Source organism: Ambystoma mexicanum, chromosome 4p (assembly GCF_040938575.1).
Source record: "Ambystoma mexicanum isolate Mex_15411 chromosome 4p, UKY_AmexF1_1, whole genome shotgun sequence".
Taxonomy (NCBI): domain Eukaryota; kingdom Metazoa; phylum Chordata; class Amphibia; order Caudata; family Ambystomatidae; genus Ambystoma; species Ambystoma mexicanum.
This window is the reverse complement of record NC_090927.1, coordinates 96,168,647-96,186,782: the sequence shown is the minus strand read 5'-3', so window position 1 is coordinate 96,186,782 and position 18,136 is coordinate 96,168,647. Positions and strand designations below refer to the sequence as shown.

The 18,136-nt window shown below is 50.4% G+C and overlaps 1 protein-coding gene across 3 annotated transcripts in view; it reads right to left on the bottom strand.

The window, feature by feature from the left end:
* Positions 1 to 18,136, bottom strand: part of ZNF512 (zinc finger protein 512) — a 337,392-nt gene that overhangs the window by 221,086 nt on the left and 98,170 nt on the right. For 2 of the 3 annotated variants that reach the window (XM_069605439.1, XM_069605440.1), the window contains one exon: positions 7,863 to 7,928. In XM_069605439.1, the coding sequence (XP_069461540.1) occupies positions 7,863 to 7,928 (66 nt within the window). Of the gene's footprint in view, positions 1 to 7,855; positions 7,929 to 18,136 lie in introns of all 3 variants that reach the window. The other variant, XM_069605441.1, reaches the window with a different exon arrangement.

Here is an 18,136-nt window from a genome sequence, read left to right as displayed (position 1 = left end):
AGTATCCACTGCCACCAGCCAAAACTCAATCAGGGGCGACGGAGACGTGCCCCCTCGAACAACAGACCCCGGGGCAATCGAATTGCCCCGACTAGTACGTCCACAATGTGATGGTTTGTACTGGTTTCTGGTCATAATTTGGGACTAGCAAAGCCAATGGTGACTTTACATGCCCTGGGAGACAATAGTCAGTCCCAGGGTATGGAGTCTATGTTGGGGGGTCGCTACGACACCCCTGGGTTACGGCACGGAGGGTGTTGTGTAACCCACATAAAAAAACACATGAGACCCTATGGAGTAAAAGACCCCATAGCCCATAAAACACATGGAAAGTTAAAGAAACAACTCAAATCATGTCTAAGAGTGGGAGCAAAAGAATCTCACTCTTAGCAGGAGAGAAAAAAATAAACCCCAAAAATCCAGCAAAGCTACTGGGGGACTCACTAGGTTTGGGAAATTAGCCTTACAGAGAATTCTCCCTAACATGCATGAATGGTAGAAACCTTCATAACATGCGAGGCTTCTGGAACCAAAGACCTTAGACCACTAGAAGAAACATCCGACAAAGGAAACTAGAAGAGAAGCTTGCTGCACCCTTCTGGGCTGTTGAACTGCCCAGTGAAGCGCTGCTGCATTGCTGAAGCTCCAACTTCGAATCGAATAGAGAAGCCCGGAATGGATGACTTCCTCCCTTGGGTTGGTGGGACCAACTAACCCCATGACAAACTTTGTTGGAGGACCTTCCCCGGCTGGCTGTACTTCTTTGCTGATGCTGGAACAGAGTGCCAGGGGTCGAGAAATCTGTAGTAGAGTGCATCGTCTTTAAACTGGACTGAAGCTCCAGGAAGACCCCGAGAACCCTCCCGAAGCAGGACTACCCAAGCCTGAGTCACCTCACCAGAGTGCTGGACTGTTAGGGAGGATTCTCAAAATTTGCTAATTCCTCTCTACCTTAGAGACCCCCAGCTCCTTTGCTGAACTCTGGGACTCTGTACTTTTTAATTCTGTTTGTTTTCTGTGTTTATTTTCTTTGGTTATGGAGTTTTAAACAACTCCATAGGCATCATATTATTTTTTTGTGTTACACAGCACCCTCAGTGCAGTAACACAAGGATGTCTTTTAGACTTCCAAAAGGTTTAAATATCTTCTCTGGGATAAACTACTGTTTCCCAGAGAATGTAAAGTGAAATTGACTTTACTAATCTTTCCAAATTACTAGACCCAGCACACGCCATCTTACAATGGAGTGCTGGAGGGGGTTACATAGTATCCCTTGTGTCTAAATACTTGTATAGTAGTCAAATGTTACCCTTTCCTATGCAAAAGGCAGGTGGCAGTGGTTTTACATTGAACTACAATCATTTTTCCCAACCGTGAAAAAAGTAGCTAAAAATCACAGGAGCCATGTTTTTCAAGATGGCGCCTTAAGCCCCTTTGTTTAAACAGGTCGCAGTCCTTTTTTTGCCGTTTCTTTTTGGAAAGGTCCTTCCAGGTTTGGTCCCTTTGTTCGTGGGCTTTTGGCAGGCTTCAGGACTGAAGACTGCCTCTGGCGTCTGAGTGTCTGGGGTGGGCAGGAAGTGAGGGAGGTGCCCAAAACTCCCTGTGCTTAGTCTCCTAGGAGACCCAAATGCACGCTGGCGTAATTGGCTGGAATGAAAGGGAGAGAACTGTTTAAAAAGCGAATCTCTTGGACTGGAAAGCAAAGTCGACCACTGTAACGAAAGAACCAAAGAAGAGCTGGAAGAGGACGGCTGCTGCAACTCCTGGACCGTTGGTTTGCCCAGTGAAGCTCTGCTGCAGGTCTGAATTGCCAAGTTCAACTCGACAGAGGAGCCCCTTCAAGGACGATTTCTTCATTTGAGTTGGTGGGACCAATCAACTCGTAAGCCACCTGCATACCATTCTCGAAGCTAGTTAGGATTAACCAGGAGGAAGGACACCAATTTGTGTGCTTGAAAAACAGCTACTCGAACTGAAGTGACTCAATTTTGTCAGCGTTTTCCGACGATCCTATGCAGTGCAGGAGTGCCCCGGGCATCCTCCCTCTTGTCCCCACGACTGAAGCTCAGGAACAGTGAGATCTGCAGGACCTGCCAGGAACCAACATCTTCAACTGCATCTTTTGCTTCATACTAAGGTACTGTGCCAACCCGATTGAGAGAACGCCTCTCTCGCGGTGAAAGAATGTTAGACGGCCCCCGACTGGGGAAGCATTGGTGGGGACCTGGATCTTCGGCTCATTTTGAACCGGAGGACAGTGAGGCTATTGGGGTAGAGTTACGGCCCCGTCCGCGTAGCTGGCTAACAAGGTAGTATTGTTAGCAATGCACTGAGAAAAGGCTGTTGCAGCCGTGACCCTATTTCCCACGGCGTAGAATCTTTTACACTCTGTCAGGGGGTGCCTGCCCGGTTGACAGGGGAAGCCCTGCCCTTTTTCTTGTAGGGGTCACGACCAGTGAGTCTGGGGTGGAGTGACCTCTAATATAAAGGGGATCAGAGGGGGACGGCCGAAATAGTTGTTCAATCCTTGGATTAACTGCTCTTGTGAGTGCAGGTGTTGATAACGAGGGAGCCAGAAGCTTTTTAATTGAGTTAAAAAGAGGAATAGCCTGGCTGGCCGGTGGTTTCTCTTTAAGAATGTCCTGCACAAAGTCAGCCTCAGGAACAGCTTCATCAGTGGTGATCTTGAAATGTTCTGCTGCTTTGTGCAACATGGCGTAAAATGTAATTTGAACGTCCACTGGAGAGGGGTATCTAGTGGGAGTGGTCTGTGCGGAAGCTAAACACAGGGCATCAGGATCTGGAGACTGCCAGGGCTGAGGGTCACCCATATCCCGGTTTTCTACCCACCCCTCTGTGGGGTCATGCATATCCTCAGGGTCAATGAAGTGATCATCATCCTGAGTGTCTACAGTACACATCCTCCTCATGAGAGGGATCAAAGAGTCTTGGAAATTTAGCCACAGGGTTCAAAAGGGCTTATCCTGTGGTCTTTTAGGCATGAATTGCTCTGAGAGGGTTACAAGCCGACCATGCCTTTTCATACAATTTTCACATTTTTCCCTAGTCAAACAGAAGATCTAGAGGGGTCTACAGGTGGAAAGGGCTCTTGAATGCGATCCTCTGATGCTAAACGTTGAGATTTTTGTCTCAACGTCAAAGAAATACCTTCTTCGCCTTTCCCGAAAACTCTCCCCGGGGAACCGAAAGAGGTTGCCTGTCCCTGTGCTTCTCCTTAGGCCTGGCTGAGGGTTCCGGTATTTCCTGCAGCCTATCTCGAGATTTCAACGAATCCTTGGGCTTTCCCGTGGTCGTCGGCGAATCCCTTGACTGACACTTCTGAGCGTCCGCCGAAACAATTCTCGCAATGCTTTTGGTCCCATCCTCCGCAGTAGGGAAGACGCGTAGCCTGGGCTTGCGGTTGTATAGTCTTCAGCGGAACCGGGGCCTTGTCGTCGGCGGACACCTTCTTATGTTGCATCTTGGTGGGTTTTGGAATATTGGGGGTAGTGCCCTTCACTTTCGAGTGCCCAGTCGCTAGGCGCATCTGCGGAGGGGCTGCAGATCCTGACGGTCGGCGGGCACTGCCGAATCGTCCGGTGTGCCCGTTGGCGCTGTGGACAGCTTCGACTTTGTCGAAGACTGGCGGGGGTTGTGTGTTTAGCGAGTTGAAAGTGTTTGTCTTTGCCGCCGGGGTGTACAGTCCTCATAGCAGTGCCTGAGCTGTGCCTGCCAGGGCCAGGGCCAGGGACAGACAACGTGGAGCGGGAGAGCTCTGGCATAAGGTCAACAACCTCTGAATTGGAGGCCTGCTCGTCACTGATGCCCTCGTTGAACTCGGCTGTTGCGGCAGCGGGAGAACTTGACTCGGCCTTCGACATCCTGCAGGCCATCCACCGCTTGACACAGCGCTCCTTCAATGTCTTCAAACAGAGGAGCTTGCAAGCCATTGATGCTCATCTCTCCAAGGAAATTTGCTATTGCAAATGGGGCAAAACCTAAATGGAGTCCTCTTCATAGCTAAGGATAGGGAATGTGACGAAGACCAAAGAAGAAAGAGGGAGGAAAGGGAAAGTCATTCTCAGATTTCACAGAAATGTCCACCCCAAGCCCACTCTCCCTACTGTGTAGGCCGGCTTGAAGGCCCGGCCACGTGGTTGGCAACGCCGACTGGATCACCGTTCGTCGAGGATCTGTGGAGGTTTCGGCAGAGATCCGGAACAGCCGTCGATAGGAAGGACGGTCAGGGTGATCTTAAATAATAGTCTAATGTATTCGACCAAAGGTCGATGGGACAATCAACAATGTCTCTGTACAAGCTCCGCTTAAGGCGACCAGTATGCTGGGCGGAAAAAAAAAACAATCTGAGTGACCTTGACGCGTTAGGGATTTTGCGTACACTACACGTCACATTAGGGATAGTGTTACAGTAACACCGTCTGAATGTCTGGGGTGGGCAGGAAGTGAGGGAGGTGCCCGAAAATCCCTGTGCCTAGACTCCTAGGAGACCCAAATGCACTCTGGTGTGATTGGCTGGCTGACTGTCCGGCAAAGACAGCCACCCTGCTGCGTGAGTGGCAGATAGGCTGGAATGAATGGGAGAAAACTGTTTAAAAGGCAAGTCTCTTGGACTGGAAAGCAGAGTCGACCACTGAACGAAAGAACCGAAGATGACCTGCTTCGGGGGGAGTCCGTAGGATTCCTTCATCCAGTGGTCGACTCTGCCTTCTGTCCAAGAGACCTCACCTTTTATGCAGGTTCCTCCCATTCATTCGCTGCCTAGCTGTCAATCACACTGCAGGGTGGCTGTCCTCCAAGGACAGCCAGCCGGCCAATCACCGTTGGGTGCATTCCTGTAACCAAGGGCATCAAGCACAGGGAGATTCGGGTACCACCCTTGCTTCCTGCCCTGCCAGACTCGCTGGAGCCAGGTGCTCCCCATTAGGTGGCTTACCTAATAGCAAGAGGACATGCTTCTGGAAGGTCCTTGGGAGACTCCTGGAGCTTCTGGCTGGATTGCTGACGTTTCACTCGATTATGGATTTCTCGGCCCCTGGCACTCAGTTCCTGCAGCAGCAAAGAAGCACAGCCAGTCTGGGAAGATGGTCCAGTGGAGTTTGTCTCACGGTTAGTTGGTCCCACTAACCCAAGCGAAGAAGTTGTTCCTTCCGGAGCTTCTCTTGTCGATTAGGAAAAGAGTCAGCACAGCAGCAGGGCTTCATCAGGCAATTCAAAGGTCCAGGAGGATGCAGCAAGCTTTGTTCACGTTTTCTTCATCGGGTGTTGTTCCCAGTAGTCGACTCTGCCTCTAGTCCCAAAACCCTCGCCTTTTAAGCAGGTTTCTCCCATTCATGCACAGCCTAGGCTGTCACTCAAACAAAATAGGACTGTGTGCATTCAGGCATTCAGGCATTCCTAAAGACAAAGGGCAGGGGTGTTTCGGGAACCTCCCTCACTTCCTGAACTGCCAGACACAGAGCCAGAGGCTGGTTTCAGTACTGAAGCCTGCCAAAGGCAAAACAAACGGCTCAAACCTTGCTTGGCGTGCAGAGTAAAAGCCAAGAAAGATCTCACAAACAGAAAATGGTGAAAAATGAAGACTTTTGACAAAATGGTCACCCCATGGGTGCCGTTAGGGAGAATTCTCATTTCTGTGCTAATTCCTTTCAACCTTAGAGACCCCAGCTCATTTTCTGGACTTTAGGACTTTTGAATTTTAACCCTGGAGTGAGTGAGCCCTTTTTCTCACTCCCTCGTGTGTTTTGAACTGATTAGGATTATGCGTTTTCTATGTTGAGTGTGAGCAAAAGGTCTCACCCACTCAAGTTCACTTACAACTGAAACCTTGAGTGTAAGTGTTACTTGGCTACTTGTATTTACGGATTTCATTTGTACAACTCTACAGCTCACATTTACCCCTCATGAGATGGGCCTGGCTGCTCAGTCACACTACCAACTTGTGTAGTACAGACCTATACCAAAAGGTGGGTTACCTAATACCAAGCAGATAAGTGTTGTGTAGTCTCACACAGTGTGACTGCACCATCCGTCGATGACCTTAGCGCCACCGGCGTTGACGTCTTCCGTGAAGACACCACAGGTTCACACGGTCTCGAGCGCGTCAAGGACTGGGACCTGGACCGGGCATGCCGAGAACGATTCCCTTTGTCCGAGCGGGACCTTTCCCGCGAATCGTGACGACCACCCAAGCCTGAAGGCGCGTGAGCGGTGTATCTCGGCTGATCACGACCGACCAGTGCCCTGCGATTCGAGAATCGCCAACATTTTCTTCCCGAAGGAAGCCCATTCCTCTGGCGTTGCATGCTTGGTGGGGTAAGCGACCCGCCGACGGGTGGCGTCCTCGGATGAGGATGGGGAAGGCAACCGATGACTGCACTTCCGGGAGTGCCTCGAAGAGGCAGAGGAGTGGCGAGACCAACTCTGCGACCGAGACCCACTGGACTTTCGACGACGATGCAGAGAGTCGCCCCTCGAAAGCCCCGCAGACCTCGACTTCCGGGGCTTGGACACCTTACCTACCGATAACTTCTTGCGCTCCCGCAAGGCTTTCGACATGAGCGACTGGCAGTCGACGCAGTCATCCGTGTCATGGGCCTCCCCGAGGCACCAGAGGCAGGCGTTGTGCGAGTCCGTAACCGACATCTTGGACCCACAGTCCCCGCACTTCTTAAAGCCCGGACGCGGTGTGGAAGACGAGGTAGACATCTTCACGAAGAAATACTTCACAAACACCAAACAGGTTCCAAGAACCGAGAAACAACAGAAACTCCAAAGAGCCGAGGCGCGCCGAGATTCCCGAAGCGAACACGTTTGTGGAAAAAACAGAACTGAGGCTACGGGCGTCGTGCGTCCTACTTAGAACATCCTGTGACGTCGGCCATCGGAGGAGGTCCTCGAGGGCGGCGTATCGACGTCATCGACGCAGGAGCCGAAGATTTTCCGAAGCAGCACAGCTGTGGTGATTACTGTCATAGATATGGGATACGTCGGAGGACCCAATCCCCTCGAATCTCCAATTTGGCAATACATCAGCCATGTACGTCTTAAGGTAGAGATCACCTTGGTAAACATCCAGTTGAAGGACCTTGAAAAAAACCGAAGGGGAATAAGTAGAATGAAACGGTAACATCTCATGGGAAGTGTGTTCGAGTCAGATCTAGGAGCCAGTCACATGAATTACTGGGCATCGGGGAGCAAAAACTAACTGCATTGGGCACCAAAGGGTTTAAATCCTAGTTGGACACCAGGAAGCAAAACATCAGAGGCCCCAAGGGGACACATGGGAGAAAGTCCGATCAGATAGGTTCACAGGTATAGATGGGCGCAGACAATCAAGCTACTTCTAGCAAGGGATAGCATGGCCTAAAAAGGCATAATAAGCTGATGACAACGCATCAGAAGTTGTAGCAAAGCACAAAAAGTCCAAATAGCAAGGGCCTTTCCCAGCACTCCTACCAAAGGCCCATGCAGACCTCTCTCATTGATCATTCCACTTTGACACAGTCGATCACACTTGCGTTCTCTCCCATGCTCACACTTGCCCTCTCCCCGATGCAGGTCTTTAGGACTGGCCCATACAATAATCAGCACACATTTATGTTAGCTGCATGTAGTCACAAGCCACATTTCAATAAACCTAAAGAAAACATGGAGTTCATGTCTTGCACATAAGCATTGTGGAGCTAGCCCCTTCAGAAACCTTTCAGATTTTCAAATGTGCTACCCAACTACCGAATGGGCATGGTTTCACCTCAGTGGCATTACTGCAACCCACGCCTGTTGCCACAAAAACCGCAGGAATAGGCTTCAATTAGTGGGAAGAGCTGAATTTACCTCCTACCTGCTGGGTACGATGGAGGATCTTTCCGTACATGGCAAGCTTTAGGTTTTGAGATTTTCTTTTTTCCTGGATGAAGAAGAAATAACATGTTAAGTACAGGAAACCTTTGACCCTATGCTTTGGTAGCTGCATGGGATGTGTGTCACATTGTGGGAAATCTAGGATTAATTCATGAATTACTAGGATGAATTACTGGATCGACTCTCACAACCACCAACTGCCAACTCACTTAAATGCACAAGTCGGCTATGTAAAAACAGTTTTTCTGAGGTTCTACCCATCTTGATCAAAACCATTCAACTGAGATAGTACAAGACTCCACTCATAGTATAAGGCAGTGGGCCAGAGTCTGCTGGTAGCGTAGACAGAGCAACCAGGCTGATCTTAGGAGGGAGAGAGGGCTGTAGAATCGGTACAAATGAAATTGTACTACAAATGGTCCAAGGAAACTGTGAAACACTATGCACTGTAAAAATGCATAGTAAAAATGGTTTATTTAAATACAAGTAGGCCCAGATAAATCTTGGGGGAAAAAGTACTTCACATTATATAAAGCCACAATTATAAAAGCACGAAACTATGCTTGAAAGTTGGCAGGGAGAATTCTCATTTCTGTTTTAATTCCCTTCAACCTTACAGACTACCAGTACTTTTGCTGGACTTTAGTTCTTTTTAATTTCAACCCTGGAGTAAGTGAGCCCTTTTTCTCACCCTCATGTGTTTTGACCTAATATGGATTATGTGTTTCCTTTGTTTTTGGTGTCTGACAAACTCCATAGGCATATACTTTTTGTATGGTGACACACAGCACTTTCAGAGCATTGTCACAGCGAAATCCTTCGGATTTCCATTAAGGTTTAAAAACCTTTTCTTGTGTGAACTTCTATTCAAATATACTAAAGTGAAATTGACTTTCCTCATCTTTTCACTTAGTAGGTCCTGCACACACCATCTTATGTGGAGTGCTGGGGGGTGTTAGGCAGAATTGCATTCCGTACCCTCTGTGACCACAACATACAATTAGGACTACAGGTGTAAGCAAAACCAATCTTTGGTATAAGTCTGTACTACACAGTTTGTGGTAGCGAGCTGAGCAGCCAGGCTTATCTCAAGAAGGAATGTGAGCAGTAAGAGAGGTTACCCAGAGCTCTTACAATCACAGTGGTTCAAGTAGACACTTATACTTGGGTTTCTTGGTAAAACACTACAGTAATTTAGAAAAGATTCACTAGAAGGAGGCAACTTCATATCGTACACAAATACACTTCAGTACCAAGCCAATACATTTCTAAGTAAATTAGGCTCCCTTGAAACAGAATGAAATAGAAGCAAAATGGCATTTCAGTCACTTTAAATAGAGGGATGAAGGTACATAATACAATAGATCACAAATAGTTTCCGTTCACTAGACCTAGGCCAAAGTCAATGGGCTAGTGTCTTGGATAGCAAAGAGCAGTTCTTGTAGTAAACGGTAAAGTCTTTGCCAAAGTTCTCAGAAGTAGTTTGTACGAAAAAGAATCATATTTTGGGTCACAAGCTGATTAGGCCTGTAAATTGGGAAAACTTTCACCGCGAGAGGTAAATTCTCTCAATCGGGTTGGCACAGTACCCAAGTATGAAGAAAAAGATGCAGCTGAAGACGTTGGTTCCTGGCAGTTACTGCAGATCTCGCTGTTCCCGAGGCTCAGTCGTGGGGACAAGAGGGAGGATGTCGGGGGACTCCTGCACTGCACGGGGACGGGTCAAAAAGCTGGCAACTGGCAAATATTAGTTTCCAGTAGCTGTAGTCAAGCACCCAAACTGGTGTCTCCCTCTCTGGTTATACGGTTTCCTGCAGCACTCTAAGGAAAGTCAACCAGCACCGAGGCGAGTATCCAGGTGGCTTACGGTTCGAGTTGATTGGTCCCACCAACTCAAAAGGGAGAAGTCGTCCTTGCTGGCCTCTCTGTCGAGATTAACTTAGCGATTTGGACCTGCAGCAGGGCTTCACCGGGCAAACCAACAGTCCAGGAGTTGCAGCAGCCGTCCTCTTCAAGTTCGACTTCGTTCTTTCGTTCCCGTGGTGGACTCCTTCCGAGCCAAGAGACTCGCCTTTTATCCAGTTTCCTCCCATTCATTCCAGCCTAGCTGCCACTCCCCCCATCAGAGTCCTTGCCGGACAGTCAGCCAGCCAATCACGCCAGGGTGCATTTGGGTCTCTTAGGAGACTAAGCACAGGGAGTTTCCGGCACCTCCCTCACTTCCTGCCCACCCCAGACACTCGGGTGCCAGAGGCGGTCTTCAGATCTGAAGCCCGCCAAAGGCGATGAAACAAAGGGACCAAAACCTGGTTTGGCGCGAAGAGCAAAACTCTAGAAGGACCTTTCCATAAATAAACGGCGAAAAAAGAAGACCGCAACCTGTTTAAACAGAGGGGGCTCAGACGCCATCTTGAAAAACATGGCTCCCGCGATTTAACATTACCGGTGTTCGCGGTCGGGAGAAATCATGGTAGTTCGTTGTAAAACCACTGCCACTAGCCTTTTCGATAGGAAAGGGTAGCATTTGACTACTACATGAGTATCTAGATACAGGTGCTACTAAGTAACCCCTCCAGCACTCTATAGTAAGATAGGGTGTGCTGGGTCTAGGAATTTAAAAAGACTAGTAAAATCAATTTCACTTTACTTACTCTGGGAAACAGTAGTTTATCCCAGAGACGGTATTTAAACCTTGGGAAACCCTAAAAAGGTGTCCCTGTGTCACTGCACTGAGGGTGATGTGTGACACATGAAAAGATGATGCCTATGGAGTTGTCTAAAACTCATAACCAAAGACAAAAAAAAGAGTAAAAAACACAGATTTAAAAGTTCAAAGTCCCAAAGTTTAGCAAAAGAGCTGGAGGGCTCAAAGGTGGCAGGAATTGGCACATTTATGAGAATTCTTCCTAACACCTACTACTCAAACCCAAGTGAGAGCCTTTTTCGGTCTCACTGGTTATCAAAGGAACTTCATAGAGAACTATGGGACCATAGCTTCTCCCTTGAATGTGGTCTCCTCACCCAAATGCCCCAAAAAGGTTAGGTGGAATGAGGAGTGCACTAAGGCATTTCAAGGACTTTTTGTCAAGCTCCAGTCTTATGAGCTCCTGACTACAGCCAAACCTTCATTGACCAGAGAGATGCTTCCAATACAGGTATAGGTATAGGTGCAGTTCTGAGTCAGCTGGATGAGAAAGACAGGGAGCACCCTATCTGCTTCATCAGTAGGAAACTGAAGGAACCTGAGACAAGGTGGGCAACCATAGAACGTGAGCCACTGTGTGGTCTCTGAAGAAGTTTAGACCATACTTGTATGGATCTACACTTGTGATTCAGACAGACCACCAACCCTTGAGATGGTTAATGCAGATTAAGGGGGAAAATCCTAAATTGTTAAGATGATCAATCAGCCTACAGGTGTTTGATTTCATCATTCAACACAGAGGACAGCCACCCTGCTGTGTGATTGACAGCTAGGCTAGAATGAATGGGACAAGCATGCATATAAGGCAGGGCTTTTTGCTTGGAAGGCAAAGTCGACCACTGGACGAAGGAATCCAAACAAGAACTTGGAAGAGACGCCTCCTGTTACTCTTGGACCGTTGATTTGCCCGGTGAAGCCCTGCTGCTGTTTCCGAATTCGCCTCAACTAGCGAAGACCTGCAAAGAACAACTTCTCCCCTTGGGTTGGTGGGACCGATCGACCCCAAGAACTGCTCATCTGGACATCCTCTCAGAGCTGGCTGTACTTCCATTGCTGCTGCAGGAACCGAAGTGCCAGGGAGAGGAACACCAGAATCGAGTGATGGACCCGAGCTCCAGGAAGATCCTGAGGAAAGTCCAGAGTGGTATCTGAGAGACCGCAGTGGTGATATTTGCTATAGACGCAAGGAGCTGAAACCGCTAAGTGCAGCTGAATTGAAGTTTGCCCGTTGCTGCCGCCGACGTCCTATCGCAGTGCAGGAGTCACCAGACATCCTCCCCTTGTCCCCACGAGTGAGGCCCAGGAACAAAAGGATCTGCAGAGCTGTACAGGAACAGAAGCCAGCTGGACCCATTTCTTCTAACCAAAGGTACTGTGAAACTAAGGGGATTTACCTCTTATTGTTTAGCCTTGCGTGTTCTCCGTTGAGACCGGTCTTGGTTGCTGTTGCAGAGTTGCTTGCAGCTTTGCCCTTCACAAGCTTCCCAGCTTGTGGCCCTTCTGTGATTCTTTATTTCGACAAAGACTTCTAAAAGCATTGTGCAAGACTTTTTTACTTACCCACAAGAAGTGATTCAGTTCACCTAGACATGTGCTCAATTTACATTGTCTGGCCAGGCTCCCTGAAAGACTCTTCTTACCTCTGACTTGGCGTTTTGCCTCACCTCCAGGAAAGGGATCATTTACTTTGCATTGAGAGGGTTCAAAAAGTGCTTACTTGCTGCAGAATATTTGTCTTAATATGTGTATTATTCTCTACCCTTTTCATTGACACCAACCTCAGTATTGTTCTAAACGTACCAGTGATATATAAATGTCCACAGGGGCCTAGTTATTTAAGTCACCTCCGGGGGTAGGAACCTCCTGTGTGCCATCCCCAATGGGTATTTGCTGATTTAGAGAAGAAACTAAGAGTGTGTGTTATGAAGTATATTTGTGTGTTGCTTTTATATTGCTCCCTTCTGAAGAAGGCTTAATGAACTGACTGTTAAATACATTAATAATTGTTTAATCAAGAAACCATGAGTCTAAGAGTTTATTTGAATACCTGTCACTGTGAACCTCTGTGTAACCACCCTACTGCTCACATTGACCCCTCTTGAGGTAAGCCTGGCTGCTCAGCCACACTACCAACCTGTGTAGTACAGACTTGTACGAAAGGTTGGGTTGCTTGTCCCAGGAGGTAAAGGTTGCTGTAGTCTTCCCCAAGGGTAGTGCACACAATCTTGCCCAACACCAAATAGCATAACCTAGGCATGCCATGGGATTGACACGCCCTCACTGGACGGACTCAGGGCTGAGGGGTTTCCCGAACACTTGCCTAATACAAAACAGTTTTGCTTATAGGTCCGTCATCAGTAAAAAGAGATAGGGTTGACTGTCTGAGGAGGCCACCAGGGGGCGCAGGCAACATGGCTGCCTGATCTGCTAGCTCCCCGTAAGGCCTCGGGATAATAGTGGAGATCATATCGAACTTGGAACATTCTCTTCCCCATTTCTGAAGAAACAGCTGTGGGAACCCCCCAGGATCTCAGCAACACCTCTCCGAGCCTCCAGGGTGCTATACCTCGGGAGATATTTGATTTGGAGTGTTCGCGCTCCCTTCCCCCTCCAAGCGGCGTCGCGGGCGGCCCGGTGACGCAGAGCCGCGCACCTCCCCAGGGTGGGCTGGCCCAGAGCGATCAGCGGACCGGCCCCACGCCTTGCTATCTTGCCGGCGGCCCCCACGGACGAGCAGAGACCTTCGGCAGCGTGAAGAGACCCAACGACCTGAGGCCGTGTATCCCGCCCGCCAGCCTCAGCAAACTCTGCTCGCGGAGGAGACACTAAGGCGGGACGGCCAGTGCCGGATCCGGGCACGGACTGCGGAGTACCGCACAGAACTCGCCGCATCTCCTCTGGACCCCCACCGGTGACCCCAATAATCGGCCCGGGTCGTCGCCGGAGCATGCCCGGGCCCCTCCTCTCCCCTCTCCTTCCCCCTCAGGCCACTGATCCCGACGCCGGCAGGCTCCCGATGAGGTTCCCACCCAGACTGCCACAGGAGCCCAGGAACTAACAGCATCGGCCACATAAACCCGGGCCGACGGGGGAGCGCGCCTGGGCCTCCCTGGCCCTCTACAGCCCCCCCACGGGGCATACCACGACTGGGAACGCAGTGCCCAACAACTCAGCATCAGGGGCACATTGGCCTAAAGCTGCCCCCTCGTGGGACCGGGCCGACGCGGGAGCGCGCCTGGGGCCCCCCTTGACACACTAGTGTCCACCACAGAGTCAACTATTAGGAGGTTCGAGACACAGGTACGCAATTGCTTGGGGGCTGTCCCCCCCATAAGACCAAGCCAACGCTGAGGCGGGTCTGGGACCCCCCTTTCCCATAACCTCCCGCTCCCAGAGTGGGAGCCAGCTGGGGGGACCCACCTCCCCCAGAGGAAACCACCCAGATAACCGGGACGTGGGGTTGCCAGCCCCCTCCAGCGCCACCCAACACAGCATACCCTCAGCGCAATACCCCACGCTGCTCTGCCGCTCCGCCCCTCCACCTTGCCTGGCATATAACCTTGACAAGCCACACGATCTCCAGGTCACGGACTGGGGTTCCAGGCACCCCCAAGCTTGGTGACCCTACTTGGACCCCCCTCAGACCCTGGAGTGCCCGACCACAGCCACAAACAACCGTCGTGGGTAGAGGACCCCGTCCGGCCCTCCTCCTACCTGGGCCCCCGCGTTCCCTCCTTCTCACAAGACTGGAGGTTTACCAACGGACAAGTGCCAAAAGAAAAAGAAAAAGGGACCGCCAACACAATACTCGGCAGACACAAAGGGACGTCTCCCTGAGCCTCCAACTGGATCAGCGCCGGGGACTGGGAGGCGCCCCCCAGGCATAGGAGTTGGCCGGGAAACGACAGGGTGAGGAACACAAAGGCAACCCCGAATCAAGGCTCTGGCCAACACGGGAGCCCCCCACTAGCAAAACGAGTCACAAGACCTTGCCCACCACACATCATTACACAACCGCGGTGCAGGAGGGTGGGAAACACACCGCCACCCCCGGAAGGTACCACCGGAGACACCAGAAAACAGTTGAGATCTGTGGAGGGTAACGCCCTATGAGCTGGAAAGAAACCCTAGCAAAATACCACTTTAACCCAGGGGACTCGAAGATGGAGACGGCCCCTCATCCGCCCTGGCCCCGGACTTGAACAGCATGCAAAACAACATTCAGACGATTCTAGACGAAATTAGGGGCATGAGAACGGACATGGGCGCCAAATTGGCAGACCTCACTGCTAAAGTCTCTACACTTGAGGACCGAGTAGAGGGAGTAGAGCACAATCACGTATCCGCAGACCTGCTACAGACACAGATGGAGGTGCGGTTTAGAGAGATGCAGAGACGGGAAGACGAGCTTCGCCTCAAGGTGGATGACATGGAAAATCGCGAACGGAGAAGCAACCTGCGGATCTTTGGCCTGACGGAGGGGGAGGGCGAGACCCAGACTTGTCTAGAAAATAAGGTGCAGGAGATCATCAGAATAGTCCTGGGGACGGACTCTGGGGAAACCGTCCTAATCGACAGGGTCCATAGAGCGGGCGGAGGAGGTAGAGGCCCGCGGTCGGTTCTGGCAAGGTTCCACTACTACAGAGACAAAGCAAGGATACTGGAGAGAGCAGTATCTCTCTCCAGTATCCTAAGCGACACCCTAAGAGACATAAAATACGAAAACTCAAGCGTAGCAATCTACCAAGAACTATCTGCACTTACGCTACAACTGCGGAAAGAATGTGGAGCAATTACCAGATGGCTGCAGGAAAAGGGAGTCAGATACCGCTGGGGACACCCCTTCTATTTGGCTTTCGAATGGCAGGGTGAGAAGTATCAGCTTGTGACGGATGACGACATTCAAAGAACTATAGACAAGCTGATCGGAGACTCCTCAGACCCATCGGGGTCAGACAGAGATCCTGGCTGGGCACCGCGGGGTCCGGATCTGAGCCAAGGAAAGCATAAAGTGAAAGGCACCCGGAAATTTCAAAAAATTAGACATCCCCCCAAGGGCCGGGGTGGACCCACTTAACCATGGAGGGAAGGTGGGAAAATGAGAAATAGAAAACTGAAGTTATGTTCATAATGTGGTCGCTCATGTGGCCCATGGGGACCTCCCAGTGCGGAGGGTAATGAGACGCCACCTCAAGATGTTGCCACGGTTGGCGAAGTTTAGGTTTAATTGATACAATGGAAAAGTTTGAAATTCACCCCACAAAGGGTTGAAGGGGTGCGGATTTATCCGGAGGTAACTCTTGCTCGATTTCCATCCCGGGGGGGACTCCTCTCCGTCCCGTGTCGAATGGTAAGATAAAATGAGCCCCATGGTTTCTTGGGATGCGGTTTAGGTTGTTGGAGATGGGAGGAGGGAGTTAAAAGGGAGGTCCCATAAGTGGATCTAACTCCCAATCAAGCTTGGAATTGGTCCCATATTGAATAAGTGGAGGACATGTTCCATACCAATGTATCTCCCGAGGCCAGGGCAGCGGCCCTGGTGGTTTGTTTACTAAACATGATGTTTGTCGGGCAATGGAAACGAACGCCTTATACAACGGGTAAGGGAGTCGGGGAACAAGGGGGGTTAGGGGTAGGGACAGGGGAAACTATCATACCATACCATGGAATGGGGGCCTAACCAAATGGTCTACACAAAGGGTACTTATTGAGACTCTACAGGGCATGGGCAGCGACGATCATGATTGAGGGATGGATTGGTACGCTCAATGTCAAGGGCCTTAACTCACAGAATAAAAGATCTCTGACAAGTAATATGTTTCGCAAGCAAAAATTGCTAGCCCTCTTCCTACAAGAAACACACTATAGAAGGGGGGCCGAAACAACAATAAAGGGAAAAGAAATAGGCAGTAACTTCTGGGCATCACATAAATCATCAAAAAAGGAAGGAGTGGGCATCCTCCTTAGCAAATCACTTCACCTTACAGATGTTGAGACGAAAAGGGGCTTCGGGGGCATATTTCTGGGGATTAAGGGGTTATCCCAGGGCACACGGATTACCTTAGCCACTCTGTACGCCCCCAATGCCGGCCAAGGAACAAGTTACTTACCTGTAACTGTTGTTCTCCAGCATGGGTCTGGCATGGATTCACATGCTCATGAATATTCCCCGTCGTCAGGCTGGGAATCCTCGGTAAAGAAAAAATCAGTATCAGTTTCGTTTCTGATCTGTCTTTCCTAGTACTAACCAATCACTGATCTCTGCGTCATACTGACCACAGCCAATGACTGCCCTCTACCTAAGCCCCGCCTCTGGCAGCCATCTTCAGATTTGGTAGCACGTGAAGTGGCAGTATGACCAAGTGAAAAGGGGTAGGCGGGAGAGTTCGCATGTGAATCCATGCCAGACCCATGCTGGAGAACAACAGTTACAGGTAAGTAACTTGTTCCTTCTCCAGCATGGGGTCTGGCATGGATTCACATGCTCATGAATATAAGATTAAATAGCAGTACACACATGCACAACCACGGGGGGTGGTAAAAGGCTCAACATTAAGCAATACAAAAAACTCAACATTAAGCATCTCTTACCTCCTCTCCAGGCTCACCTTAAGCTAACAGGTTGCGCAGCACTGCTTGGCCGACCCTGGACTCCTCCCTGGAATCCCGATCGACGCAGTAGAATCTCGTGAAGGTGTGCGTCGACCTCCACGTAGCAGCCCTGCAGATGTCCAGCAGGGGCACACCAGATAAGAACGCCGTAGTAGCAGCGATCGCTCTGGTCGAATGGGCTCTCGGATGGCCTGGCAACGGTCGGTTAGCCAACCGGTGACAGTGCATAATGCAGCCGGAGAGCCATCTGGAAATAGAAGACTTCGAGAGAGCCTTCCCTTGATTCACAGGTCCAAAGTTCACGAACAGCTGTGATGTCCACCGGAAACTCTTTGTGCGGTCCACGTAGAACTTCAGCGCTCTAGCCACATCCAGCGAGTGCAAAGTCCTCTCGGCCGGCGACGAAGGAGACGGGAAGAAAACAGGTAACACCAAGGGCTCGTTAAGATGGAAGTCCGACGGCACCTTGGGCATAAAGGAGGGGTGCGTCCTAAGCACCACCCTCGAGGCATGGAAAGTCAAGTACAGTGCTTTGCAGGATAGGGCCTGGATCTCTCCCACTCGTGCGGAGGTAATGGCCACCAGGAACGCAGTCTTCCATGACACAAACTTCATAGGTGCGGAGTGCATCGGCTCGAATGGGGGCCCCATGAGCCTGGTCAGCACCACGTTAAGTTCCCACGCCGGGGCTGGGGCCTTCACCGGCGGGAACGACCGTAACAGTCCTTTCATAAACTCTTACCAGTCGATGGGACCACAGGGACGTCCGTCCTGTGGTTCTGGTATATCTGGAGATCGCCGCCAGATGAATCTTAATGGAGGCATGGGCTAGCCCAGCCTTTGCCAGCGATAGCAGGTACGGCAGCACTTGAGGGGCCGTAATCCGTAGGGGGTTGATCTTCTGTGCTCGGCACCAGATAGAGAACCTCTTCCACTTA